The 26,396-nt window shown below is 54.6% G+C and overlaps 7 protein-coding genes and 1 non-coding gene across 8 annotated transcripts, besides 1 other annotated feature; 3 read left to right on the top strand and 5 right to left on the bottom strand.

Moving 5' to 3' along the window:
• Positions 1-1,509: 1,509 nt before the first annotated feature.
• CYME_CMM241C (similar to transcription initiation factor IIF beta subunit) lies at positions 1,510-2,940 on the bottom strand (the record flags this gene model as incomplete). Its single annotated transcript, XM_005537059.1, has 1 exon — positions 1,510-2,940. One exon carries the CDS (start codon positions 2,938-2,940, stop codon positions 1,510-1,512), a length of 1,431 nt encoding a protein of 476 aa, XP_005537116.1.
• Positions 2,941-3,363: 423 nt separating this feature from the next.
• CYME_CMM240C (40S ribosomal protein S25) lies at positions 3,364-3,636 on the top strand (the record flags this gene model as incomplete). Its single annotated transcript, XM_005537058.1, has 1 exon — positions 3,364-3,636. The coding sequence occupies one exon, from the start codon at positions 3,364-3,366 to the stop codon at positions 3,634-3,636; it is 273 nt and encodes a 90-aa protein (XP_005537115.1).
• Positions 3,637-3,825: 189 nt separating this feature from the next.
• Positions 3,826-7,500, bottom strand: CYME_CMM239C (hypothetical protein; the record flags this gene model as incomplete). The annotated part of the gene is made up of 1 exon (XM_005537057.1): positions 3,826-7,500. One exon carries the CDS (start codon positions 7,498-7,500, stop codon positions 3,826-3,828), a length of 3,675 nt encoding a protein of 1,224 aa, XP_005537114.1.
• A 329-nt stretch (positions 7,501-7,829) lies between these two features.
• On the top strand, positions 7,830-9,994 carry CYME_CMM238T. Its single transcript, XR_002461457.1, has one exon. It is a non-coding gene; the product is annotated as a hypothetical transcript (transcript).
• CYME_CMM237C (actin) lies at positions 9,149-10,282 on the bottom strand (the record flags this gene model as incomplete). Its single annotated transcript, XM_005537056.1, has 1 exon — positions 9,149-10,282. One exon carries the CDS (start codon positions 10,280-10,282, stop codon positions 9,149-9,151), a length of 1,134 nt encoding a protein of 377 aa, XP_005537113.1.
• Positions 10,283-11,401: 1,119 nt separating this feature from the next.
• On the bottom strand, positions 11,402-13,822 carry CYME_CMM236C (hypothetical protein, conserved; the record flags this gene model as incomplete). The annotated part of the gene is made up of 1 exon (XM_005537055.1): positions 11,402-13,822. One exon carries the CDS (start codon positions 13,820-13,822, stop codon positions 11,402-11,404), a length of 2,421 nt encoding a protein of 806 aa, XP_005537112.1.
• A 4,081-nt stretch (positions 13,823-17,903) lies between these two features.
• On the bottom strand, positions 17,904-19,253 carry CYME_CMM235C (hypothetical protein, conserved; the record flags this gene model as incomplete). The annotated part of the gene is made up of 1 exon (XM_005537054.1): positions 17,904-19,253. The coding sequence occupies one exon, from the start codon at positions 19,251-19,253 to the stop codon at positions 17,904-17,906; it is 1,350 nt and encodes a 449-aa protein (XP_005537111.1).
• A 350-nt stretch (positions 19,254-19,603) lies between these two features.
• Positions 19,604-22,601: a sequence feature (repetitive element).
• Positions 22,602-22,702: 101 nt separating this feature from the next.
• On the top strand, positions 22,703-25,870 carry CYME_CMM233C (SWI/SNF related, matrix associated, actin dependent regulator of chromatin, subfamily c; the record flags this gene model as incomplete). Its single annotated transcript, XM_005537053.1, has 1 exon — positions 22,703-25,870. One exon carries the CDS (start codon positions 22,703-22,705, stop codon positions 25,868-25,870), a length of 3,168 nt encoding a protein of 1,055 aa, XP_005537110.1.
• Positions 25,871-26,396: the final 526 nt, after the last annotated feature.

Genomic DNA, 26,396 nt, shown 5'->3' with positions numbered 1-26,396 from the left:
CCCGCATGTCCACCATAACGTATCGTCTGAAAGGACTTTTTTCGTGCCCGAACGCCTGGTTCACCACTCAGTGCATGCTCTTGACGGGAACAGGAAGCTCGCCTCGGTGCCAAGGTTTATTCCCGCGTCCGACGCCATCTCCGACTACCACTAGCTTCTGTTATGCGATACCCTAGACGAGAAACCTGTCCTCTGTAGAGGCAAACGCATGCCATCGCGTTCGATAGAGGGCGTTTGGCATACAATACTGCCCATGATGAAAAAAGTAGCGGAACGCGAATTCCGGCTGCAGAAAGAGCCACGAAATTTCGATCCTTGTTCGCTCACTTCGTACGACGCGAGGACGCACTCTCCACTCGAAGCGATCGCTGCAATGCCGGGATTCCTCGTCAAAGACCCCTGTCCATGGAAAGCGAAGAGACGGGAGCGTCCGGGGGCGTATCCCGAGAGGCGCCTCATGCTGCAGTCGCGCGCTTTTCGTCCATGGCCACAAAGAGAGCTGGAATTGTCTTTCGAACGGAATCGATTATTCGGCGGGACAAATTCACTGAACTTTCGACTTGAGCTTGTGCGGAAGTCTTCAAAGGAAGACTTCAATTTTTTTCTGTCGTCAACCCAGCGGTGCAGATTGCCGCGTCCAGGACCTTCCTTGAAACAGAAAATCGAAAAACTGGAGAATGCGTGGTTTATGCATGCTGTATGAAATGAAAGGAGAAGAGTGGAGGCTTCTACGCAAGAAGTGGATGATAATATCGGGTAGTTTGCGAACTCATGTACAAGAGCGTCGCGACACATCTTGATTCGGGTGATGTAACAGATTCCAGCAGCTACGCGTCGCAGGAGACACGGACAAAAACGACCGGGCATCCTAAGAATACGCACCAGTCCATACATGCTTGTTGCTCTGCTTGAGATGCCGAGAATCTACATCGAAGAAAAAGTTCGGAGAAAAATCGCAAGGCAGTAACAGATGGAGCAGTTGAGTGTTCTCTCTTCATCGAACTAGGCTCTGGAAAGGGTGCAGCATAGAATGCGCTAAGACCCTCCCGTTCCGATCCAGGGCGGAAGCTGCAGATTCAGTCAAGTACTGTGCTGGGGCCCTGATACAACTCGATCACGAGAGCAGTTCAGTGCGCTAAGCATCTGTGGAACTTTGGCGGAAAAACGCACCATGAAGCAGACGGAGTTGCCCCAATAGTGTGCATCCACGACGATCTTGTGGGTCTAGTCTGCCTGAACTTTTTCATCCGAGTGCGACCTGCAACATTCAATTTCAAGAGGCACATAAAAGCGGGGCAGCCGCGTCGCCGTAGCCGCCCTCGAGACAAAGAAACACCTGCAGCAGAGCACGTCTAGCTCTTGCGAACGGCCTATCAGCGTTTTCGCATCGAAGTATGTTCTGTCGAGATCAGCTTCCGAACGAAGCCGGTAGCACTATGGACACGGGTGCAGTTTCGAAATTGACATCGTATGCGCATCGCAGAGCAACTCAACCCCATTATCCATCGATCACGATTCATCCAGGTAGTCGACATCCGATGCCTCCCCATCGTCACCGTCCTGGCGCTCTCCCAGGTCCGTTTCGCCGTCTCGCTGGATAAGAGAATCCACATAATCGGATTCTGCAACGAGCTGTGCACGTTTCGCCGCACGCTCTACAGCTTCGCGTTCACGGCGACGGTTCTCCCGCTCCTGGTCCCGTTCGCGACGAGCGGCTTCCAGTTCGGCCGCGCGACGCTGGAAGAGTGTATCCATCATCGCTCGCTGATTCTCGGTCTTCAGATGATCTTTCAAGCTGTACATTCCTCGATATGGTCCACGTTGGTTATAATCACACAGCTCAGAGATGACTGGCTTCAATCGCGCTGCCGGGATCTGTAAGTTCTCCGCCAGGTCCTGAAGGCGCCACCAGAACTGCTCCTCGAAGAGACGGAAAACGCGCGTCGTGACGGACTCACGCCATTCATTTTCATCTTTTGCGTCAACAATAGCCCGGGAGCTGGCGTCCCGCCTGAGTAATCGCGTCTGCAGGCGGTTCTCGATCTGACGCGCGAACTGAGACTCTATTTCCTGCGCCGCTCTCCGTACGCCAATGAATGCCGGACCGGAAACCGGTGTTTCGCCACTAGCTTTGCTTGCGGATCTCGCCATCAGTCCGGAGACGAGTGCCGGTTGCGATTCTGCATCAGGGCGAAGACGTTTCAGCTCTTCTTGGCGCAGGTCAGCGTCAGAGATGGATCGAATTCGCTTACCCGCTTTGCGTACCGTTGTCTGATGCATCGTTGCACGACGGCGGTGCATTGCTCGCAATGCGTCATCCAGACGAGGCTGCAGACCACCGATGCTTAGAACCGTCCCTTCAAGCCGTGCAGGCGCGTATGGATCGCTTGAGTCTATTGAAAAGACTTGCATGTTAGGATTCTCTTCGTATATCCGAAGATCGTATCTCGTTGGAATTTGGTTCCGTTCAACTGCATCTGATGCGGCCTCTTCCCAACTCTCTGGTACATGTGACCGAAGAACCGGTTCATCGAGGATCACCTGCGCAACAACGTTGCCCGAATTCGGTGCTCGGGCAGCCTCGTGGGAACTGACTGCCCCGTCTTCAAAAGGTTTCAGGGCGGAGCTGACACGTAGGCGCCCGATGACCGTCCCCGTTCCAGGCGGTAGCGCGGTTTTTGCCCCCGTTCCCAGTTCGACAGCAGCCTGCAACTCCCTCTCAGCGCACTTGTCAAGAATCTCGCCGAGAAAGCGAGGCATGCGTAAAACATAGAGACCACGGTCCCGGTTCGTGACGTCCAGGAGCCCCACAGCAGCGGACGTGCCCTCGCCACCGCCGCGGTACGACTGCGCGTACACCGAGCGTTTCCGCCGCCGCCATCGGGAACGGGACCACGTCCGCGACTTGTTGCGCGACGCTCTGCCTCCGCCGAACCGCATGCGTCACGCAAACGACCCGGACGTCTGGGGAGCTGATGCGTACAACACGGTTTCACCTCGTTGACAGTGGTTTCCCGGCAAGCAACGTTATCGCAAGGAGAAGAATTTCCCTCGTCTAGAATCACGACGCGGAGCAATCAGTTCAAGTCCGCCGAAACGTAGCCGCAGCAAGTTCGTTTACCGGCAGGTGCGAACGCTATCACAGCAGACGAAACAGTATGTGTGTTTCAATGACTGGCATTTCCATTAAGGGCGTCGCCTACGCCTCGAGGCCCAGGGATAAAGATTCCACGATTGTACAGTTTGTTTTCAAATGTATAGATTGTCCATAAAGTACAAGAATGCGCCCGCGCTACGTCGTCATCTATTCCGCCACGCAATCCTATCAGTGACATTTCATTGCTCTCTCACACGAGCAACACAATGGCAGGTAAGAAAAAGTGGTCCAAGGGAAAAACGAAGGAGAAATCCGACCATAAAGTAATATTTGATCCCGAAACGCACGATCGCCTGCTTAAGGAAGCCGCAAAATACAAACTGATTACCACGAGTGTCCTTGTGGAACGTTTGAAAATAAACGGAAGCCTCGCCCGGTCTGCGATTCGAGAGCTCATCGCGAAAGACCTCGTGAAGCCTGTGTCGACACACCAGGCACAGTTGGTCTATACGCGTGCGACGCATGGTGCAGCGGAATGAATGTTTTGGGAAGGAACCTCCGGGAAACGCTCGCTGGTAGGGTCGTTGTGGGTAGGCTCGTTCGGGAGCGCGAGTGCTTACTTTTGCCGACGACAGCGTTGACTTTGTAGCGTTTCGCTGGATAACCGGTGAGCACACGCGTCTTTGAAACACCCGGTTCACCTTGCGTGTTTCAACGTCGTCGTGTTTTTACGGAGCGTGTCGAGCTTCTTGCAGGGTCTGCGCTACTGCGTCGAGGGTGGTCTCGATAAGCGCTGCGAGTCGCACGTGTTGTGCTGGCGGTGCAACTTCAACGTCTTGTTCTCGTCGTGCCCATTGTTCCAAGTTGTTCGATATGATGGCCACGAACGACGCTGAGAGTCGCTCGCAGCGGTTCGGAAGGTGCCAAACAATGTCGTGCAGGCGAAGCTGGATTCCGCACAGTGCCTGAGATGCCGGCTCTAGCTTGAGGATGACCTCAACACGAATATGTTTCGTTATATCAGAAAAGAGTGCATGCACAAGGCCAGCGTGATCATGGGACTCCCGATATTCAACTTCATATGGCTTGGTCCGCTTCCATATGCTAATATTGCGGAGGAGAGCCTGGAGTTCAGTTACTGCTCTAGCGACGGCGAATAGGACCCAGCGCAGTTGCCAAAGGGGCCTCCCGGAGATGGCTCGCATCACGCTGAAGTGCTCTCGCTGCTGTGCTGTAAACGATGCGACAACGGCTTGCGCTACACGCTCGATGAGAATCGGCGCTTCCGTTGCCTCGTTTGGAGGCGTCACGCCACACGCCTGAACATTGTTGAGGACGAGTGAACCGCATGCGTCGGAAGGCATTTTCTCTTGGACAAAAGAACATCGAATGTCTACGGTAGACCCGACACGGACACACAGCGTGTCGTTCGAAATAGAAATCGGTCGGCAGGCCGTCAACGACACCAGGATATCAAATGAGTCCTGTTGTTCAGCGAGCATTAACGAGCAGCTCGCTGCATCGCCGAGACGAGCCTTTGCCTGGAGCTCCTGGTGCCGAGTTCGCAAAGCGAGGCATTCGGTTGCGAGCTGGGCCTTGTGTTCAGAAAGCCGGTTGAGTTCGTGATGGAGCTGCTCGAGGCGCGAGCGTGTTTCCTGAATTTGAGCATCGCGCTCTTCGACGTGTCGTAAAGTATTCTGGTTGTGGAGGTTTCGCTCGTGTACGAGTTTTGGGTCCGTGGAGAGCTGCCCCAGTCCACTGGTGATCGCATCCTCAGTGGCAGCAGAGATCGTGGCGCGCAGGTTCTCTGCTAGTCCGCAGAGTTGGGCGAGATCGTTCTGCAGGTTTTCCTGTTGGGCTCTGAGCTGTACCTGAATCCGTTGCTCGTGCCGCGCTCGCCAGAGATACCACTCGCAACGAGCTCGAAGACGGCCAACGTTTTTCAATCGTTTGAGTTGCAGCTGGTATCGAGTCAGTAGATTCGGTTCTGAGCCAGAAAAGTGGAGCTCAATGAGCCGCGTAAAGAGCCAACGGGTACGGAATTCCTCCTCAGCTTTCGCGATTTCAGTGGCGAGCTTTCCATTCTCTGATGCGAGCACTTCACATGAATATTGAAATGCGCCAAGCAGAGCGACTGTTATGCAGGCGACTCTGATGTGCTGTTCGAGCGAATCCGGCTGTACACATATTCGGTTGCTGGGAACCCCAAAAGAGGTGATGCGCCTCCTCGTAGAGAGATCGTCGAGGAATCTGACCCCAGCCGCATAGAGGAAATCCTTGAATACAGCGTTTCCCGGCGCGGAAGCGACGGACGCCTCTGACGCGGGAAGCGAAGAGCTTTCGAGCCCCGTGTCATCTCGCGGTGCACCTTTGCCAATCGTACTGCTCTGAGTCGCTACGACAGTTTTCGCTGTTTCATTAGGATCCCGCTCCAGACGCACTATCTGGTTACTGTATCGTTCTTGCAGGACTCGGCCGAGTGGTTCGGCCTCTGGCGAGGCACCCAACTTCGAATGCGAATTCGCTTTCATTCCCGAATGGACTTCTCGCAAGTGTATCTCTTTGGATGCAGAAAGCGTCTGCACAAGCGACGCTTTCATGCTCAGTCGTCGAACGCTAGCTGCCAACGATCGACGCCGTGCAACACTTGTACTCGTATCGAATCCGTGCATACTACGAGTACTTTGTTGAATCGGGGCACCGACGGATCCCAAAGTGACCCGCCGCTGGGGGCTCTCGCTCTGCTGCGGAATCAAGTCTCGAGCCGTCAGGTCCGGCGACAGGGCCGGACTCTTTGTGTCGGCCGCGAAGGACCTAGACGCACTGTTCGCCTGTTCGGACGCTACGCGGCAAACGCCCCCATGTACACTGATTTGACTGTTCCCGTTTCCCTGTGGCATTTGCTGAAGATGCAAATCAGATATCTCGTTGTCTTCGTCTATCAGGGCAGTTAGCCTCGGCACCTGTCCTGTTATGTCTTCAAGGAGGGCACTGGTTTCCGGAACCGTCGTGAGACCACCAGATTCCTCGTCTCGCTGCACCTCAGATATTGAACCGGCTATCGGTGAATTGGACTCTTTCCTTGGGGGAACGCAAGTCGCTACCGTGGGCGATGTGTTCGCGACGATCCCCAGTTGAGCATCACGAATATCGGTCGACCATAATGATCGCCACCGTGGCGTATCCTCGCTGTTCGCACAATTCCTGCCCGAGTCGCTGTGATGAGAAAGCGAAGGCTCTTGGGACGAGCTTCCCTCCTGGATGCTTGGGAACTTCGGGGGCTCGTCCTCGTAGCGAAGCTTGCCAGGTGTGGACGACGGGCGTATGTTGTCCCCCGCATCGGTTTCATGGGCGAAGCGCTCGCGCGAGCGATCTCCTACAGCAGTTTCTTCCGAGTCAGCGTCGATGAGAGCAGCCAGCGAAGGCACCTTGCCAGTAATATTATCATCGATCGAGTCCCGCCGATTCCCCCTCGTTGTTCCCTGATAGTCAACGTTGCTCGTTGCACGCCACGAGCCGGTCGATAGCCTTGAAGATCGCCGAGGGCGCGGCAGAGGTGGCCGGCTGAGCGAAGCCCGCCGGCCGAAGCGCTCGCCCCCGGTTAGCAGCGTTCGCGTGACGCTCCTCGTTAGGGACGTCGTCCCAGTCAGAGGCATCGACATGCGCGGATGTCCGACTGCTTTCGTGATGTCTTCATCCATGAACAGGCTGAGGCCCTCACTGCTTCCGCTGAAACGTTCTCGGTACTGAAGCGAGTCGTCCTCATTCGTTGAAGACGTTGCATCATCTGCGGCGCCGGAGGCATAGGATCTGATTCCGTAGGCCACTTGCGCTAGCGTCGCTTCGCTCAGACTGGAGCCGCTCTGTATCGTGTTGTCGTCGTCGCTCTCCATCGACCCCACAGTCGGGCATGCAGTCGCGAGCAAGTGCGGCAGGTCACGATGCGGACTAGGCGCGTCTAGTGTGTTGTTTCCAGTATGCGTCTTTGCTGCTGCGGCACGCACATTCGGTTCGTGCTCATAAGCGCTGGGCGTGTTCGAAACGCGCCCTGCAAAGCTCGACGACGCAACACCGGGATATGCGTGGTCTCCCTGCGGCTCCAGAGACTGACGCCTCGACGGGGACGGTGCCGGCGGCGAAGACCACTCAAACTCATGACGTTCGTAGAACTTCACTTCCTGACCTCCGAAGGAGACTCGCTTGTTTTTCGAACTATGGATTGAATTTGTCTTGCTTTTCGTAGTCTTCTCGGAGAAAGTCGGTGAAAGCGCACGCTTCAGGGCACGCTCTGGTGTTGTCTGTCGGGTTTCTTCGGGAGTTCTCCCCCGGCTTTGCGGCACATCTTCGCTAACAGGCTGTACTGGAGTCAATGGCGCTCGCGAGCCACTCGCTCGTCGCTCCATAGCTCCAAATCAACGGCGGCAACGAGTACCAGAAAGCACCGTTATACAAGTCTGACGGATGGTGCGCCACACAAATATCTCTCGCGACGGAATTTCTGCAGACAAGCACTGGAATAAGAAAGCGCCGAGCACAACGTCTGTCGGCACCTTCGTTTCCGCAAAGATCGTGCAGGCAAACGTCCTCGACGTCAGCAGAAGTGCCGCTCGGGAGCACTCGCCCCAGTTCGAGGCGTTTCAAAAATGCGCGCAGCGATCCGTCGGCTGCGATTTCGTTAACGGCTGGTCGTACATGGCATCGGCGCGCACGACCAGCCGGCGCTTGGTATCTGAGGCCCCAGTTAGGGAAAGCCATGCGGCACTCCGGAACCGTTGGTTACTGTAAACGATCCTACACCAAAAAAGTCGCAACTAAGAATGGTTGGATAGAATCAGTGGTGGGAAATGTGTGCGTTTGGTGCGCCTTTCTCTAGGAGTGACGCAGACCGGTGGGCTGTATCTGTCTATCGTGAATAGGCGCCTGAGGCTTGTATCCGCGACAAGGGGCAACCACACTCTAGAAGCGGAGAGGGAGACGTGGATACGAAGGCTTGCCGCAGCGATGGTTTCTCGTTGTCCAGCTTTGAAAAGAACTATGCTGCGGTTTTCAATTGCTCTAAAAGGGCGTACCGCCGCTCAGCGTGTTTGGTGGGAGTAGTGGGAATTCAGGAAGCGCAAACGGAACCCTCCGGATGCCTTTGCAGCGGACTGCGCCTGGCTCCAGTATGCTCCAGTCGAACACAGACTGGTGTCCTCTTTGAAAGTGCCAATTTTCAAGGTTGGTATATTCTATCATTGACGAGCTTCTTGTATGTAGCAGCGTTCACATGAGCCAGGGAATCCTCGAGCCGATGCCCTCCGCGGTACTGCAAAGCCGTTCCGTCTCCGTGCTGCAACCGCACCGGCGCTATAGGCGCTATAGCGGACGATCAGGGAAGGCACTAGGTGCTCGATTGAAAGCATCAAACCACCATTATACCCGAGAAGAAGTATGGGCTACGGAGCCTGGAAGTAGGGTGTGGAGCGATGGATGCTTCACCGCGCGCTGGTATCAAACGCACAGATGAGCAACGCTGGCCTGTGTGTAAATGTTTTACCAAATAAAAAAGAGAACCGGCGGATCTCCGACTTCACGACTGCGATGCGCGTCCCGGAGAGCGTGCTGCATTCGGCGCTGAACCACCCCCGAGATACAGGTGCCCTCGCCCATACTTGCCTTTGGGAATATTCGTCAGTTCGTACAATCCCCGGGTGCCGAGCTCACCGCGAGCACTCGCTATGACGCCGATCGCGTCGGTGCGGGCACCACAGCACGGTGGAGCAGCTTTCATGTTTGCCATTTCAGCGATGGATATCTGCCAAAGACAGCAACACTATCAGCAGCCGACCCTTCGCAACAGCGGAACAAGCTCTGCGTTCAAACTACGATTCCACGATATGATCGCTGCGTTGCTTGGAATATCGGGGGTAATGCGCTCACAGGAAGGACACCCGAGCAACCGTCCTTTTACGTTGCATTTCGCGCAGACTCTACCATAACTCCAATCAGGATAACCGACGCCGGATTCGCACCGGTCTGGAATGGAATTCTCCAGCGCTTCAAGCGTCTGCCTCAGAAACATTTGCGGTGTACCACAGAGGGTCCGAACTCGTCATACTCCGCCTTACTAATCCACATCTGCTGAAAAGTGCTCAACGAGGCCAAAATGCTGCCGCCGATCCACACGCTATATTTGCGCTCCGCTGGCGCTACAAGCTTGATCTTCACCGAAGATGGTGCAACACTAGCGAGTTCCCGCTGCATCCGATCCGCGATGCCTGGGAACATCGTCGTGCCGCCGCTGAGAACCACGTTTGCGTACAGATCTTTCCGGATGTCGACATCGCATTTCATGATGCTCTGATAAGCAACATTATGAATACCCTCGCCCTCCATACCGATCAAGGACGGCTGGAAGAGCACCTCCGGGCATCTGAAACGCTCACTCCCAATCGTGATGATTTGTCCGTCGGGGAGTTCATACTGCTTATCGATTTTCGCCGGCTGCGATGAGGCAATCTCCAACTCATGATCGTAGTCCTGTGCCACATAACAACATTTTTCCTTGATGTCTCGCACGATCTCTCGTTCGGCTGTCGTCGTGAATGAATATCCGCGCTCTGTAAGGATCTTGGCGAGATAGTCGGTTAGGTCTCGTCCAGCCAGATCTATGCGCATGATAGCATGCGGCAAGGCATAGCCTTCGTAGATGGGCACAGTGTGCGTCACACCGTCGCCGCTGTCGACGACAATACCCGTGGTGCGCCCCGAAGCATACAACGACAATACTGCCTGGATCGCGACGTACATCGCGGGAACGTTGAACGTCTCGAACATGATCTGGGTCATTTTTTCCCTGTTGGCTTTCGGGTTCAAAGGTGCTTCGGTTAACAACACTGGATGATCCTCGGGGGAGATGCGCAACTCGTTGTAAAAAGTGTGGTACCAGATCTTTTCCATATCATCCCAGTTCGTTACGATGCCGTGCTCGATCGGGTACTTGAGCGATAGGATACCGCGTTTCGACTGCGCTTCGTCGCCCACATAAGAGTCTTTTTGCCCCATGCCAACCATGACTGCTTGGTGTCGCGGACGTCCCACTATGGATGGGAAAACTGCACGGGGCGCGTCGTCTCCCGCGAAACCCGCTTTCACCATCCCAGAACCATTATCGATCACAAGAGCTGTTATTTCCTCCTCTGTCATAGTCAAGTCCAGTCAACGCTCTTTGCTTTGCGAACTGCTTTGTATACTCTGGGGCGGTGCGTCAGTTATGAACGAACGCGCTCTCCCGCGCAGTGAAGCGTGCAACGAGCGCCATTTTCGCCAAACGATGCGTTTGAAGCAAAAACCGACGGGACAGCGCGCCAATGGCCGCCCTGGATAAACCTGGACACGTGGAGCGTGGCGCGCGACGCACGAGAGATGTCCGCTTCATCCATCATTGAACAAAAATGCGCTGCCCACATGTGCGGCAAGCGTCGCGGAAGCTCCATCATCGTAGGGGGCAGCGGCGGCACAGCGCCCGCGACGCGCACCTTCCACCGCGGACGACGATCGCCGACAGCAGTTGTTGCGTGCCCACTGGGCCAGCGCGCTCGCAAAGACCATAAGTGCCGCCGCCGCCGCGCAGCGAATCAGCGCACCGGGGCTCGGGGGCGGTGCCACGCACACCCCGCATCGCGGGCGCGCTTGTGCGGGGTCGCATGCGGATTAGAGCGGATGTGCGATTTCTTTGGAGCCGGGCGGATGCCTGGAATATTTTTCATAGCGCACCCGCAATACCGATGCACTTCATGCGCTACATGCTCCAATCGAATGCATCAGCGATACGCAAGCGAGCTACAAACACGCGTACGACAGCGGATGTCCGATTCCATAAGCGCACGCGGAGCGGTCGACGCTGCGCGCGGCGATGGCGGTGGCGCTTCCTGCACGATCGCACGCGACTGCAGCATGCACGGCGTGCGCGGGATGGCGGGATCGTTCAGTGCACGAATCTGAAGAGAAACACGGCAATGTGGTTGATAGAACGCTGGCGCGTTCGCATTTTATCTTGGGGTCTAGAGGCTGCTAAATATTGGTTTCGTGCACTCGGAGGGTTCTGGATGGATCTGCGGATCCTCGACATTCAACCACCCGAGAGGCAGGAACTTGTCTCGAGCTTCGTGAATACATAACAATATGTGAGACGACATGGCGGAAAGCGAAGAAGCCTCAACTGCCCCATCCAATGCATACAGGTTGTCGCGGTGAGAGGGTCAGGAATCGTCGTCGGGAACGCTGAGAAAGATGCTGGTACCGGTTATCCGCGAAATGCCCGGCTCATTCAAGCTCGTGCGGCGCTGGGCCTTGGAACCAGTCCCACCAGGCGCCATCTGCTTCAATGAGATCCAGCGGGTCCTCGTTCGGAAAAAAGAGCGCAGGACTCGGAGCTCGATCCCCAGCACGGTAGCGCCGCCTCAGTCGATCACGACGGGACGCCGCATGGCCTCCGCGGATAGCCACCCGCGCTGATCCGTTGGCGCCCTGCGTGCCGCTGTCGCAGCCGGCACTCGGATCAGAGAAAGCGAGCGCTAGCTGTTCGATGTCACCATTGCAAACGGGGCACCGCTTATGCCGTTGGAGCCAGCGATCCACACAATCTTTGTGATAAAAATGGCAGCACGGCAGAATTCGAACTATCTCCGCTCGGCGCATTGGCTCCAGACAGACGACGCAGCAGCATTCGCCGGGAGCGCTAACGCGAGCGGCGTCTGATGCCATTCTAGTTACCTGATTTGCATTGTCAGCACCTGAGTCATCATTCGAGTTCCATGTAGAGGAGTGTTCTAGGTCTAGCGGCCCCGGATTCAAGGTCCCGATGACTGGGATTCCCTCTTCGGTTACAGAGCCGACGAGCGTGTATCTCTCGATGGTCTCAGGGTCGAGTCCGCTGTGGGTCCGCAGATTCTCCACGTTTCCCAGATGGCGTTGAGCGTGATCCAGTGCGGAGAGGTCGTCAAAACTAGAGCTACCCATGTTCGCAAGGCGTTCATACGGGGCTACGTTCAGGTGCGGGTTATCCAATAGAAAGTGCAGATTCATTGTAAGCCGCTGAATGGGTTCCCGCAAGTGCCTAGGCACCCTGGATCCGCTCGCCGAGGAATCGTCCTGAAATACAGTATGTTCGTCGCTCGTGAATTCCATGCGCATTCGCGATTGCCCCGCTGAGGCGCTGCGCAACGATCCCGGCGAGTTTCCCTGGTGATGATTCGCAGCGTCCAGTTGCGTGTCTGCTTGTATTGATTCCTGCGTATCTGCTGCTGTCTCCGTGACCCCGTGCAACAAGTTAAAGCGCGGGCTGTCGTCTTCTGCAGTTGAACTCCGCGCTGCTGAAATGATTAGGGGAGCAGATGGATCCAGTGGCGGCTCCTCGTCCGCATCCCACTCCTCAAAAGTCGAAGATAAGCGACGTGCTGTCAGCCAACTTGAGACGCGATTCAGATCGAGAGAAAGGCTATCCAGCACTCGCCATGTCTCGATGCTGCGTGCATTCTGGTTGTTTCCGGTGGCACGAGAGCCCTCTGCTCCAGGGTGCGTGCTCTCATCCGTTTCGCACCATATCCATTTTCTCTGTGTCCATGGCAAGCGATACAGCCACCGCAGCTGTCGTGCATCCTCCTGTTCGTGCTGCACCTGTGGTGAAGAATGCATGGCTACCGATGCAGGTTGTGGAGGTGTGGGATCGCCATCGCACATGCGTTCGCTCGTATTCGCATCCCTGTCCAGCTCAGCGGATTTTGGTACTGATTCCGAAGCAGAACATCGCGAGCTCCTCGTCGCACCATGGATACGAGTGAATCCATCGTTTGTAGTTTGCGCTCTCCACAGCAACCTACTCGACCAAAGTCGTTTCTTCCTGCAGGATTTCTCGGTAATCGTATCCTTTTTGCTGAACCAGCAGGTGAAGATAAGCGAGTCCCGGTGATCTGCAGGTCGGCGCGTGCCAACGGTAACCGCTGACTCAGGTAATGAACTCCACATGCACCGCCAATTCATTAAAAACAAGCTCTTTCGAATGTTCTCAAAAGAAGGCAAGTTTTCCATCGAGAATTCGCTCCACCGCGGCGCAAAGGAAGGCAAACGCATATGCGCACACGATATGAGCCTTTCTTGAAGCCAAGCACGTAAGCGAACCCACTGCAAATATCGGTTACGAGCCTTTTTCTGTATAAAAACATCGGATATCTGAGCGGATGGGTTCTCTTGACCTGCACTATACAAAGGAGCCGTGTTCCCCAGGCGCGCTGCCGCTGGCTCGGGGGATATTGCGTCCAACTCGTTTTCAAGATCGCAAGCAGTGAGCGGCACAAGCCAGTTTCTGTACCTTCGTAGCGACATTCTAAACCGAGATCCAGTTCCATGCATACAACACGATTGCGAAGATGCGTGCTGTCCTGCCGAACGTACTGCCTCAGTGCACGAACATGGTGCGCTAGTGCTATGTGATGCGGTTCCGGCGATGGAGGCCTCGGCCTCCAGAAACCGGTGCAAAAATTCAGTTAAAACTCTAAAACTTCCAAAGGCTCCGAGGAGCTGGCCTAGATGTACCCAAAACTTTTCTGGTTCGCTCGCAGGAGCTGGCCCTACCTGGCCAGTGACCTCGTCAACGTCCTCGTTACAGGTAGTGTCTGGACGCACCGCGGTGAGCGGCGTGCTCTGTTCGGAGTCACCGAAACCGTCTCTCGTGACAACAAGCTCCATAGTTTCTCAAGTTCTCCGCACACTCTTGGTCGCTGATCACTGAGGGTTGTCGCTGTTGGGGAACGCTCCTCGAGTCCGTAAAAAGGCACTCGCAGCTGTCGCTGCTTCGTGCTGCTTCGCGTACCACCCTGTGAAAGTCGTTTCGGCACCCGTTCGCACGGCCTTACGGGCTCTTTCTCTGGCGTCTATGGCAGGCGCTTTGGCCTCTGTTTCTAAACACCGGCGGTCTTTGTGTTCCTATTGTCGCCAGGGCGGGCAATGACTCCCACGTTAGCACTCACCATCGAGACGAGTATTGAGTAGTTCGTTGGCGCAGGCTGCGCGACAGCCGGTACCGAAGGGAGCAAGTAGATACTGGATAAAACGGACAGGGTGATTGTTTTCAGTCGACGCTCGTCGCGGCCCGATGAAGCGTTCTACTCAGTGAGCGGAGGATGTGGGTCGCAATGTCAGGCCCCTACGAGACATGTAGGACGTGTCTCGGGGTCTTGGAGGGCGCAGCCGCCGCCAATGGGGTCAGCTAGCTGTCCGTGCTGCGTCCACGCTCCCGGAAGCGGCAGGAAGGCGTCTATTCCACGATGCTTCGATGAGCCGGGTGCTCTGAGGCCCATCCGCCGGAAAGCTCGATCGCCCTGCTAGTCTATTTATACGCTCGATGCGTGGATACCAAGTTACGTTCATATAAGCTGCAACTTTCAATAGAGACGTTCGCTCCACGGATCTTTATTTGGACGCGCGGATACTAGACTGGAGGCTTCTTGACTGGAGCGAAAAGGTTGAAGAAACAATGCTTCAAAAATGTAACCATGGCGCTCTGCTGATGCTGTCCTCGAGGGAATGTTCTCTCCATTATCGGAAACATTCAAGCTTGGCTCTTCTCAAGACGTACATTGTTTACCTGTTTCCATGAAGAGTTTCGGATCTCTGATGGCCCGATAACGATTGACAGGAACTCGCTGCGCCTCTTCTTAAAGTCGTTCAACTCAATTCTGCTGCACCTCTGCTGCATGTAGACGAATACTTTTGGCCGTGTATCTCGGGAGATCGAAATCGCTATGCAAAAGTACCGAATAGAACGTAGCAGAATTGCCTGTAGGATGCATTGCTTACTGAAAAGTGCAAGGAGGACTGCATTTCGCTTTCAGGTAAGTTATACAACAGAACTCATATGGTTGGGGGTCACTGTAAGAAAGGAGCGTATGCGCTCCGTGCCAAAAACCGATATTCTCAGAGACTGCTCGCAGTCAATGATAGAACACGTCCTATTGATCACTTTACGAGAAACAAAAGCGACGATAGTAGCCACAATAGGTGTCTCTGTTTTTCACCAGCTGGTTCGTGTGGTCCTCAAACACTGGGCTACAGACACAAAAAAGTGGTAGGACATTCACGGCCATCTTGCACCGAAATCGGGACTGCAGCGTTCCTGGAACTTCACAAAGAGTATGAATCACAGGGACGTCGGTTTTTTTTTCAGTCGATGAGAGTTATTTCGGACGAGACGGTCGGAGCGTATGTGGATGTTCCCGGAGGTGAAGGGAGCCTTTGTGTGTACAAGCAAACTGGAGGAGAACGATGATATCATCATGTGTTCTAGCTGCAGCGCATCCACCTGTCGGCATCAGTTTCGCTCGTAGCGGGGGCTCGTATACGACAGCACCAACCATTGCGTCGAATCATAGAAAACTTTTCCCTGAAACCTGGATACGTCCTCCTGTTGGACACCGTGCATTTCAGAATTCCACTTGCGTTGGAGCCTTTGGGATTTCTATCCGGGTAGAGCTGCTTCTCATTCCTCTATTCGCTCCGTTGGTCAACTAAATCGGAAGAGAGATTTCAATTGTGAAACGTTATGATCGCTCCAATGGGCGAACCGTTCAAGAGTTCAGCGCACGGTGACATACTGGGACCCATGTCGTCTCTCCTGCGCAAGTGCTTCTCCTGCCGGGAGGGTCCTCACCAAAGGGCATAATACAGTGCGTGCATTCTCAGAAAATAAGAGGTGATCTAGGGTGTACAACTTAGAAGGTCTTGACGGGGAGAGGGTAGCGCAGCGCTTAGGATATAGAAAATAAGTGAGAGCTGACAGAGCAGCGAAATGGCTTTGAGGACGCGAGTTCGAGGACTCCCTACATTGGTGAGTTCCACCATAGGCAATAAACGCATGGAATTCGTGAACCGAGACCTTAACACTGCAACAAGAATCAGGAGATATGCGTTGACGAAGACTTGACCCGAGGAGCTGCTTTGATCTGATTTTTTCGCACAGCCTCTCAGGCTCGAATTCAACAAGGAGAAGCTTAAAGCGATAACAGGCGGCCGGTCGAAAAAGGTTTGAAGGAGTCTGTGAATGGGTATTCATTTACCCTGTGTTCGTGAAACGATTTCGTTCCGTTGCGAATCTTTCGCGAGCGCTTTTTCGTTGTCTTCGCTAGTGTCGGATGACTATAGACCATTGGGCTGCTCGCTCTATCCGTGCCTTTTGATATTCTGTTACGCGTTTTCCCAGATCTGCAGCCATGAGATTCGACGTGAAGCATTTGGGCCTTGCGCATGCATAAGTTGTTTAAGGATTCGCGGTCATCTTTCTGGGGTATCTCCTTCGATTCGTCGTCAATGGAATTCGTTGTGTCATCGGAATCAAGATGATTCGCGACGCCCTCGAACCAGATATCGGGAAATAACCGATTTTGTTATCCGATGCAGACGTAAAATCCCCCAATAATGTGTGTTTCATAAGTGTAGCGTGCGCGGATACCGCATTTTTCTAGTTTTCGATCTTTCTGTTTCAAGGCAACTCGTAAGCACAGCACTTTGCGTTGTTGAATTGACGAGGAAAGTTAGTTCACTTCGTCCTTTGCCGACTTGTTCAGAAGCACATTCCGAAAGTTCGCCGAACCTCTTACGTCAACGGAGCGATTCCTGTCGAATGGCTAATCCTTTTCATTTTACGGTCATGAGCGAATCTGCGTTACATAGAAGCATCATACCTTCCATGGAATATGCATTCAGGGGCTCTTGTCTCTTATCTTTCCTTCGGAATGGATCTCGGACTCAGACTTTTCTCATCGCGGCGATCGCCCTCTGTGGAGAGATTGTCAGCGCTTTGCGTGAATGGAGCGCAGGCGGATCCGAAATTCCACGTCAGGGTCTCGAGCCTCGATTTTCCTCCTGGAACTCGCTTCTTCATCGGCAACATCGCGTTCCGTAAATCTTCTAATAAATGGGACAACCTGTGTTGTGTGTACAGCAGGCAGCATACCCGCCGGGGGGGATCGCCCAAAGGAAACCTCTTATCATAGGATAAGGCACTAGGCGTGGAAACGGAGCAGGGAGTTCCTGGCGAGCCTTCTGTACCCGTCAGGAGCGTGTATCGAACGATGAACAAAGCGTTCGCGCGCCACTCGGCAGTACCCGCAGGAGGAACAGGTGTGACGGACGCATGGGATACCGGATTACAGTCACGCTTCACCGCTGAAAAGTGCATACCAAGGCTGCACACAAAGGAGATGAAAACGGTAAGCGAAGCTTATATCGTTACTTCCGCCTGCGCATGAGAGGCGTAGAGAACAGTCGGAAGCCGGGAAATCGGGATTTGAACGCAGCCAGTGACATATCTCGACTGCTGTCACCGGAGCTAGTGCAGCACGCGAAACTGCGGCATTTCAAGCCAAGGACAAGAAAGAGGAAAAGGAAGCAATCTTAGAAAAAAGCCCGCAAAGGCCAGTGTCGGTTACAGTGGCAAGAAACCCAAACTTTGGCCTGTACGTCCAAGTTAACGGAACCGTTCCATTTCATTCTGAAATGAATGCAGTCAGCACAGGTAGGACGTCGTCCCAACGCTCCAGTCCCGAAGCTGTGAGGTCGGAACCACAGTGCGCGACCGAGCAAACCCGGCAGCCACATGGCCGCGCGCTACGATAAAGCAACTCCCCAAGTCATTTCGAGGCACAATACAGCATGCGCTCCGTTGACGACCATTTTACACTAATGAGAAGCGTAGGGTGCTGGGCGAGGCCTCCAGTTTGATCGTGCATCCTCTGGAAAGCTCTAGAGCAAGCAGTGAGCATTAGACTTTCGCTCAGAATGATTTTGCCCCGAGAGCATTCTTGCACCATTCGTAAACGAGATAGCTTACGCCAGCGCTGGGGAACACACTCGTTGCTGCCGGTGATAGGCCTTTGTACAATGCCCGCACTCCACCTTCATTTCTAATGATTTCTTGGGCTACATGGATCATACTCTTATATTGAACCGGTCGGTTGCCAATGCCCTGCAACTGTAATCGCTTGCGTATGACGTCTAGCGGATGGCAGGCCGTTTGGGCAACTGTGCCGGCGATCGCTCCAATCAGCAGCAGAACGCCGACAGGGAGCTGGTCGCTCGACGGCTGTCGTCCGAGTCGAGCATTTGGCGACGCTCCTTCTGGGCCTTTTCCAACGGCGGCCATAGCTAGAGCACGCTTATTCGCCAGAGTTATTTTGAGCTGCTCGTACACCATAAATTCGAGGCCGACGTACGGGAACATGGCGATCATCGTCGGTACGAGCCCGCGGTATAATGCTTGGAAGCCTCTTTCCCGAACGAGAGATCGCAGCGTTCCGAACACGCCCCGATAGCGCCCAGGTTCGGCGGTCAGAAGCGTTTTGGAAACCTCAAGTGGATAACATAGGACAGCTGCACCCATACCGGCGATGCCTCCAGCGATCAGGCGCTCACCAGCTGTAAGCTCTATATCATCGAGCTCCTCCACAAGTACGTTGCCCTCGGGGAAGCGCGCTGCTCGGCGTACCTGGGACCACTGGCGCCGACGAGCCATCAGCCTTTTGAAGGTCTCGAACACGACAAATTGAATGCCTTTTGTGGGTGCGACCTTCAGACAGTTCGCAAGATTTCCTTTGAATAGACCCGGCAGACCCTCCCGGCGGAAGATATCAATCATTTCGTGGATAAAGTTACGCGTCGCCAACGAAGTCGACATGTTCATCGTTGCGACGACCTCAAGCGGTGACACCGCTGTTCGCGAAATGACGCCAGCAAGTGCACCCGATACCAAATACTTCCACGACGGCTGCTTCCTAGTCGCCCTGGGCTGGACAGATGACTTGAGCGATGAGCCGCGGGCCTCTTCTTCCGCCTCAGAGAAACGCCGGCGCGACAGGGGCAAGGCAAAGCTCCAAACCCGCTGGCGACGAGTGCCCTCCTCCGATGTAAGCGCAGACGTATCATGCTTCGACAGAAATGCGGACCTGGAACTTGCTACCTCCAAGACACCATCAGAAAGCACTGAATCTGCACCAGGCTGACCGGAGGAACCTTGTCGCCGTCGGCGCCCGAGTCGGCCGTCTGCTCGCAGGTACGTTCCGATCGGTCGCGGACTCAACTGCAGGCTCCGGGAGTCCCACTTTAACGCGACAACTTTATGATCCATATGTACACAAAGGAGAAGTTGAAGGGTTCTTTGGTCAAGAGTCCAACCCCATGCGACTCCAGCGTCTTAGGTTCCGTACATACCACAGCGCGGCCTTCCAATGGCTGCCGCGCTATCGCCCATTCAGTCAGTCCGCCGCAGCGAATTGCGCCCAGCGAAAAGGCGCCACCAGGCCGCTAGCCGCCAAACGTAGCGCCGTCGACGCGTCGAGTCTGTGTGTCCGATTTTTTGCTTTTCGATGACAGCACGTTTGTATGGACTACGGATCCCAGACTGCGGGATGGATATTGGAAAGCTCAAAAGCTTTCATCATGCTGCACCCTTCCTTCAAGCTTCGTTAACCATAATTCCTCTCGGATATGCTGGTCGTCTCCTATGTTCTATCGTGCGCCGAGTACCTGCCTTTCCGTATCCGCCTTTGCGCCTGAACAGCTGGAGCAGATAGTTCATAGAGCTAGAACGGCTTTTTTATACCACAGAGGGCGTCGGCTCGAGGCGTGCTCCATCTGCTACGGAATCAGGGCTAAATATCATTTTGAGAGGCTGATACCTGGGCAGATAGACCCTCTGCCTGCGGCAGCGTGAAGCAGCGTATTAGGAGCCCTCTGCGACCAGGGCGACACGCCCAGAAGCATTCTGCCGACTTGTAATTCCACAATGAATGGCGTTGCGGACGTGCTGCTCGGAGTTCACGAAAGCGCCTGCCGCTGGGGGAGCAGGAAGCACCAGCCTGGTAGACTTGTCCGGCTCGCGGGACCGTCCGTCTATGAGGAATATTTTGGACAATATGGAAATCTTTTCCCCATTTTTGACGTTGATCGTACACAGGGAAAGAACTCGTTATCTCGTTGCTAGTTACAAGTGAGTCTCTGTTCTTTGTTCTATATAGCGCGCTCGATACGCGCATCTCCAAACCTGGCAGCCTCGAGACACGACGCGCATGTCGCCTTTGAAGGGAAATGCATTCGTGACCATTCGTTGTCTTGTTGCTCTACCGGTCAAGTTGTATTTGCATTAAAGTCGTGGCAACGTATAGTTTTTCAATTCAATTGTGTTCTAATCCTCAAGTCAGTGAACGAAAGTGATTTTTCGCGGTTTCTACCAGACGCGTTTAACGAGCGTTATTTTTCATAAAATATTAAAAAGGAAAGGTATGGAAAAGCAAGTGGAGGATCCCGGAGGCACAGTGTCGCCGACTTACGGAGAGAATGAAAAATAGTGCTAAGCAAAGAAGAACAGGACGAGACGAAGGAGCAAAAGAAGGAAGCCCGACATCAAAGGCTGCAAGAAAGGCGACAGTATGAAGAGTCGGTGTGAAAGTCTGTCTTCTTGGACATACCAAGAATGCGTACAAGGCAAAGATGCGAGAGGCCATCAGAAACCGTGTCGTGTCATACTCCGTGAGTAATGTAAAGGCTCCTTCAGGACTAATGCATTTGGTGAAATGGATGTATCGCGACCTGACAGACATCAAAACAGTCGCGGTTCCGGAGGATTTTTTTCAGCAGGACCTTTATTTGCCACTTGATCGTTGGTAGAGGGGAAACGTCGACGAAAATGAGCGAGTGCATGCCCTCAACGAGAATTACCCAAATACCGCTGCAGCGGTTCTAGATACAGAGGTGACTCGCGGAGGTCTACGCCTACGGGGCAATGAAGTACCTCACGAACCTGAGGAATCAGATGACCGTGAACGTCAAACGCTTCATGGTACGCGCCGTCTATGCGCTGTACCCGGGTCTCGCTCGGAAAGGGAGATGAGCCATGATCAATGGCGTCGCGAACGAGAGTAAGAATGCACAAGAGATCGAACTCGTCGACGGGAAGATGTCACGCGGGAGAAGGAATGAAGCTTCTGTGATCCGCGCGGCTATTCGAAAGCACCTTGCGGTACTGGGGCTGCCGAATTCACAAGAAAAAATATCAAATATGGAAAAATATGGTAAAGGATCCTATACCCTAATCCTGCACTATCTCGTGTTTTTGGACCGAGACCTGGAACGCAAGACTGGAAAGGACGTAGGCGCGGGAAAAAATGAAGAGTCGGAGAAACGGAAGGCTGCGCTTCTGGGGAAGCACTTCAACGTCCTGCCGTTGTGCAACATCAAGTCACGCGTTGTGACGATCGACTCCAGAATCCTGTACGGCATCATGAAGGAGATCTGTCCGGAGTTCGATGTAAGGAAGACAGAGTTCACCGGTACAAAGCAGGAGACGTACTTGGAAGAATATCTTCGATTTCAAACGTCACAAAAAGGACAAGCGAAATGTACTCACGGGGATGATCGAACGCGATGGAGTAGCCATATATGTACACAATCGGCGCTTGGAGACAGATCGTACTGGTCCGTCTTCGATATCGCCCATGACGAAGCATGAAGAAAAGAAGCAGGTGTATCCTACGACGCAGGAAGTGCATGAGAACGACATTGTCGATGGCGCGGACCCTATGAATACGAATATCATAACATCGCAGTACCCAAGCGTGCGGAGGATGGTATTGAAGGCAATTTATGCCAGAAAGACATGCATCAGTTAAACCTCTCACGAGCGGGATATCACCGAGAGTCGGGAATACTGAATGCGAGGGAAAAATGAGACGTGAAATGCAGGAATGCAAGAGCACCTTGAAGCTATGAACCAGATGACGAGCCGCGGAGCAGACTTTCAAGCTTGTCAGGAATTCATGGAAGTTCGCGTTGCTCATTGGGATGCACTGTGGAATGAGTATGCAAAGCCCCGGTGGGCTCGTTTGCGTATGAACTTGTATTGTGGGAAACCGCGTGCATTCGCGAATTTTTTCAATGAGTTGAGTGCCTTCAAAGAGGATGAAAGTCAGAGGCTCGTAGTAGCGTGCGGAGCAGGGCGCTGGATGACCCAAAAAGGATGTCCACCAGCTCCGACGACAAGAGCGTACAAGGAGTGCACAAGGCGTCTCGTTACGATACCTGTAGATGAGTTCCGAACATCGTATACACACCATGAGCTGGGGTGCATACTCCAGAGCGTGCAGATCGAAAAGTGCCAGAGGAGTCCTGTGGATATATCAAAGTACGGAGCGCTGACGAAGCAGTCACCGGAAGGGAGGGCGAAAGATCGTGGACTAATCGCATTGGTTAGTACAACCAATGATGGCAAGAAACGTATGGAGTTTGTGAACCGAGACTTTAATGTCGCTATCAATATCAGGAGATGTGCGGTGATGGAAAGAAGGCCTCCAGAGTTGACAAGAGCCAACTTTGTGGGGGAACCTCTCCAGGCGGAATTTTACGGAAACAAGTTGAAACCAGTAGTAGATGGCCGGTCCAAAAAAGACAGGGAGGCATCTGCGCATCAGTTGGAGACGTATGATCTGGGGCGCGCAGCTCGCCACTACTGTATACTGATATTCAAGCTATCGACTTTTGAAAGTCTTTCGGTGGAGCTAGTAACTCTGTGACGTGTTTTTCATGGTTCCCCCGCGGAAGAGACGCTCCCGCACCGCGCGAGAGCAGCAAGGCAACGGAACACACATCCCGGACGGGAACAAGTCGACGTCTACCCCGTCTGAAGAAGTGCGCACAGGAGCTGCAGCGGATGCGCGGGAAGACACTGCTTTTCCGTCAGCTGAAGGTCAGAGACCTGCGGATTCGCGGCGGAAGCGGGTAAAGTCCTGTAATATATCCATGAAAGACTACGAGGATCCTCATCAAATTGCGAAGTTCGAGGCAATCTCGGCACAGCTAAACGCTGAATCGCCGGAACAACTGGGGTTTCGACCCGGTGACTCTGTGGACGTCTCCCCGCGCGCGCTGAGCCTCCTGACCGGTAACCTGCTTCAGTTTCAAGAGCGGGTTCTCGGACGGAACTCCGTCGAGCCGCCAGAAATTCGGGGTTTCATGACGAAACTGCCGAATCGTCTCTTTCACGACTACTCGGCACACGGCTCATTGCGTACAATTATCGAATGCTGTTTTCGGTTCAGGGTTGCTCGTGGAATACGGCGTTTTGATCTCCACAAACCCGATATGACTGGAGTTTTTTTAGAGATGCTCCAAGAAGTTGAGCGGGAACTGATAAAACGGAAACAGCTCCAGATGCCGCGGTTGTTTTTCGCACCGGCATTGGGTTCGGCGGAGATTGACCGCCTCAGCGCCATTGCAAGGAAGCATGGTGCGTCCGTCGTTTCGTCGCCTCGCGAGGCAACACATATTGTGTACCCCGATCCACCCGGCACGACAGAGGCTGAGACCGAGGCAGAGGACTACTGCGTGAGTCTGAAAAGGAAAGGGAATCAAGTACTGACGCACTGGTGGTACTTTCCCGATTCGTACGATTCATGGATTCCCGCTCAGGAGGTAGAAGATCCCGACGGCGAACTGCACGGAGAGGAGGAGAATCTCTCCGGAGTGATTGAGGGCAAAATATGGCATGTGCAGAAAAGATTTCTCGAGGATTGCGAAAAGTTCAATGAGTGGTGCAATGAAAACGACTATGAGGTAATACCCGAAGAGGAGAAGCTCAATGTCGATGAGTGGAAACCGCCATCGGCCTCGCGCATCGATGGCCACCTGCGAGGATCCGAGTCGAAGACCGCAGCACCGACGCCGTCGAAACGAAAATCCGCTGAACCGAGTCCCGTGAAGCCGGAGCCAGACGGCACGCCAGAACGGGTGACGGTGCGCGCCGTCCGAGAGGAATCCGCAGAGCCGATGAAGATCAAGGTTCGCTTGGCACCGCCGATAGCGAGCCAGGACGCGGGAAGCTCGAGCAATGCACCCGCGGAGCAAGTTCCGGCACCGAATATTGCTGGCCCGATCACGTTCACAACGGAGACTTGCGCTGCGGTCGATGCGGAGCAGCCAAGCGCTGCGGCCGGCGCTGCACCGCGCATTTCACGCCCAACGGTGCGTCCGCTAGTTCCAGATGACGCGACACTGCGCATGCGCAATGTAACTGCATCTTCGCGGGATGAGCAGCTACAGAAGAGGTTAGCACAGCAGCGAGAAGCATTACGCGAACGACGAAAAGAGCGGAATGACGCTGCGGCAGCCGAAGAGGATGCGCTTCCGGGGCCGGCAGCACACGCGCCACGTGATCGAGAATCGCTTGCACCGCGTCGCGTCGCCGAGGCACTCGGTGGCCTCGCGGAGCGGGAAACGCTTCCGGCTGCGGCTGCTGCCACGGCGATTGGTGAAAAGTCGCCGATTCGTGTTCCCGCGCACAGCCGATGGTTTCGCATCGATGCGATTCACGACATTGAGCGACGCGCGTTGCCGGAGTTTTTCTCTGGGAAATTTGCTTCGAAAACGCCCGAAGTATACATGCTTTACCGAAATTTTATGATTGACACGTGGCGGCAGGATCCGACCCGCTACCTAACAGGCACAGCTGTTCGGAGGCATCTCGCTGGCGATGTGGGTGCCGTCATGCGTGTGCACGCCTTTCTGGAGCAGTGGGGCCTGATTAACTACGGAGTGGCACCCGAGACGCGCCCACAGACTGTTAGCGGCGGGTTTTCGGGTTCCGGTGCGACGCTTATCTCCACCAGCTCGGGAAGCCTGGCAGCAAGCTCAGCTGGTCTTGAGGGCGGACTTCCTCGCATATTCTTGTTTGACGACGGGTCGCGTATTCCGAAATCGCGCATGCATCTGGCGCCCATGGCAACGCGCCGTGAATTATATGCCGCAGCGGCAGCCATTGAGTACCAGTGTGACGTGTGCGGGAGAGACTGCTCCCAACGCCGGTACCACTGTTTGCTCAAGGCCGATATGGACCTGTGCCCCGAATGCTACCATCAGGGCAAGTTTCCCGAGGACTTCAATGGAAAAGATTTCATCGAATTAAGACCTGTTCTATCGCTGGGGTCGGCGGCTAGCGCCACTGGAACCCTCACAGCTCCGAGCACGGACGACTGGACTGATGTTGAGGTGCTGCAGCTTCTCGAAGGAATCGAGGCATACGGTGATGACTGGGATGCGGTTGCTCAGCACGTTGGCACTCGTTCCCGCGATGCGTGCATCACCAAATTCATTCGTCTACCCATTGAAGATCCGTTTCTCGAGGATGATTTGAGTCGTTTAGCGGTACCCGCTGTAGCTGGCGAGACGGTGCAGACCGAACGAAACGAGCCGCCGCTCTTCGCCGACGCCGGAAACCCCTTGATGGCGCATATTGCGTTTCTCGCGAACAGCGTCTCGCCGGATGTCGCTGCTGCTGCTGCCCGGGCCGCGTTGGCAGCGATCATGAAAAGCGACGCACCACCGGAAGCGCTTGCGGATGCGAATGCAATCCAGGCCGTTGCGGCAACGGCGCTTGGCGCTGCGGCCACTCGGGCCGCGGAGCTCGCCGCCATTGAGCATCTAGAGCTGCACCGGGCTACTGAACAGGCGATCGAGACTCAGGTGAGGAAACTCGAAGAAAAGATGAACGTACTTGAGCAGCTCGAAGAGGAGTTCCTTCGGGAGCGGGAGCAGGTAGAGATTTACCGGAAGGAGCTTTTCGCAGAGCGCTTGAATTTAGTTGCACGACGCGAGGCGCTCTCGAGCACGGCGACTCTGGGCGCATCCCCGGCGACGGCGTTGAATGCCTCGATCCCGGAATGGACCGTGGCGCGAGATACTCGCAAACAATGCTGATGCGGATTCGTGGCGAGTTCGTTGGTGCTATACGCGGCCTTGTCACCGGCGTCTGTGATGCACACGATGTGTTTTTCTGTGCCAGAGGGAAGGTTGCTGCGGATTCGCGACGAACGGAGGCAGTTGTGTTCTGTACACGGCGGCTTAGGGGTCGATGCGACGGGCACGCGTGCGCACGCGCGATGCTCGCATCGATGGAGTCGTGGCTGGCGTGGTGGCAACTTTCCTGTCTAGTTCCGTATGACGTAAAGCGAAGGCGGTGCAGTGCGCTGCACGGTAGCATGCTGGCTTATGATCTTTTCCAGTGCTCCTGTTGCTGTGCGACGGACTAGAACGCGACGCACCGGAACGTGACGCGCTAGTTTGTCTGCAATACGCGTTCGGGGCGACAGCCCCTGCCCTGCCGCCCTTTTTAGCATTCATGGTGTAGCGCGGGTGCGTACTCCCTCTGGGTGCTACGGGGTTCGTCGTGCGGGGGCGATCGCGCCTCCTCCAGAATATCGGCAGGTGTTGCGGTTCGTAGTGC

This window comes from Cyanidioschyzon merolae, chromosome 13, assembly GCF_000091205.1.
Source record: "Cyanidioschyzon merolae strain 10D DNA, chromosome 13, complete genome".
In the NCBI taxonomy this organism is placed as follows: Eukaryota; Rhodophyta; class Bangiophyceae; order Cyanidiales; family Cyanidiaceae; genus Cyanidioschyzon; species Cyanidioschyzon merolae.
Note: the sequence above shows the minus strand (reverse complement) of the source record. Positions and strands in the feature narration are given on the sequence as shown.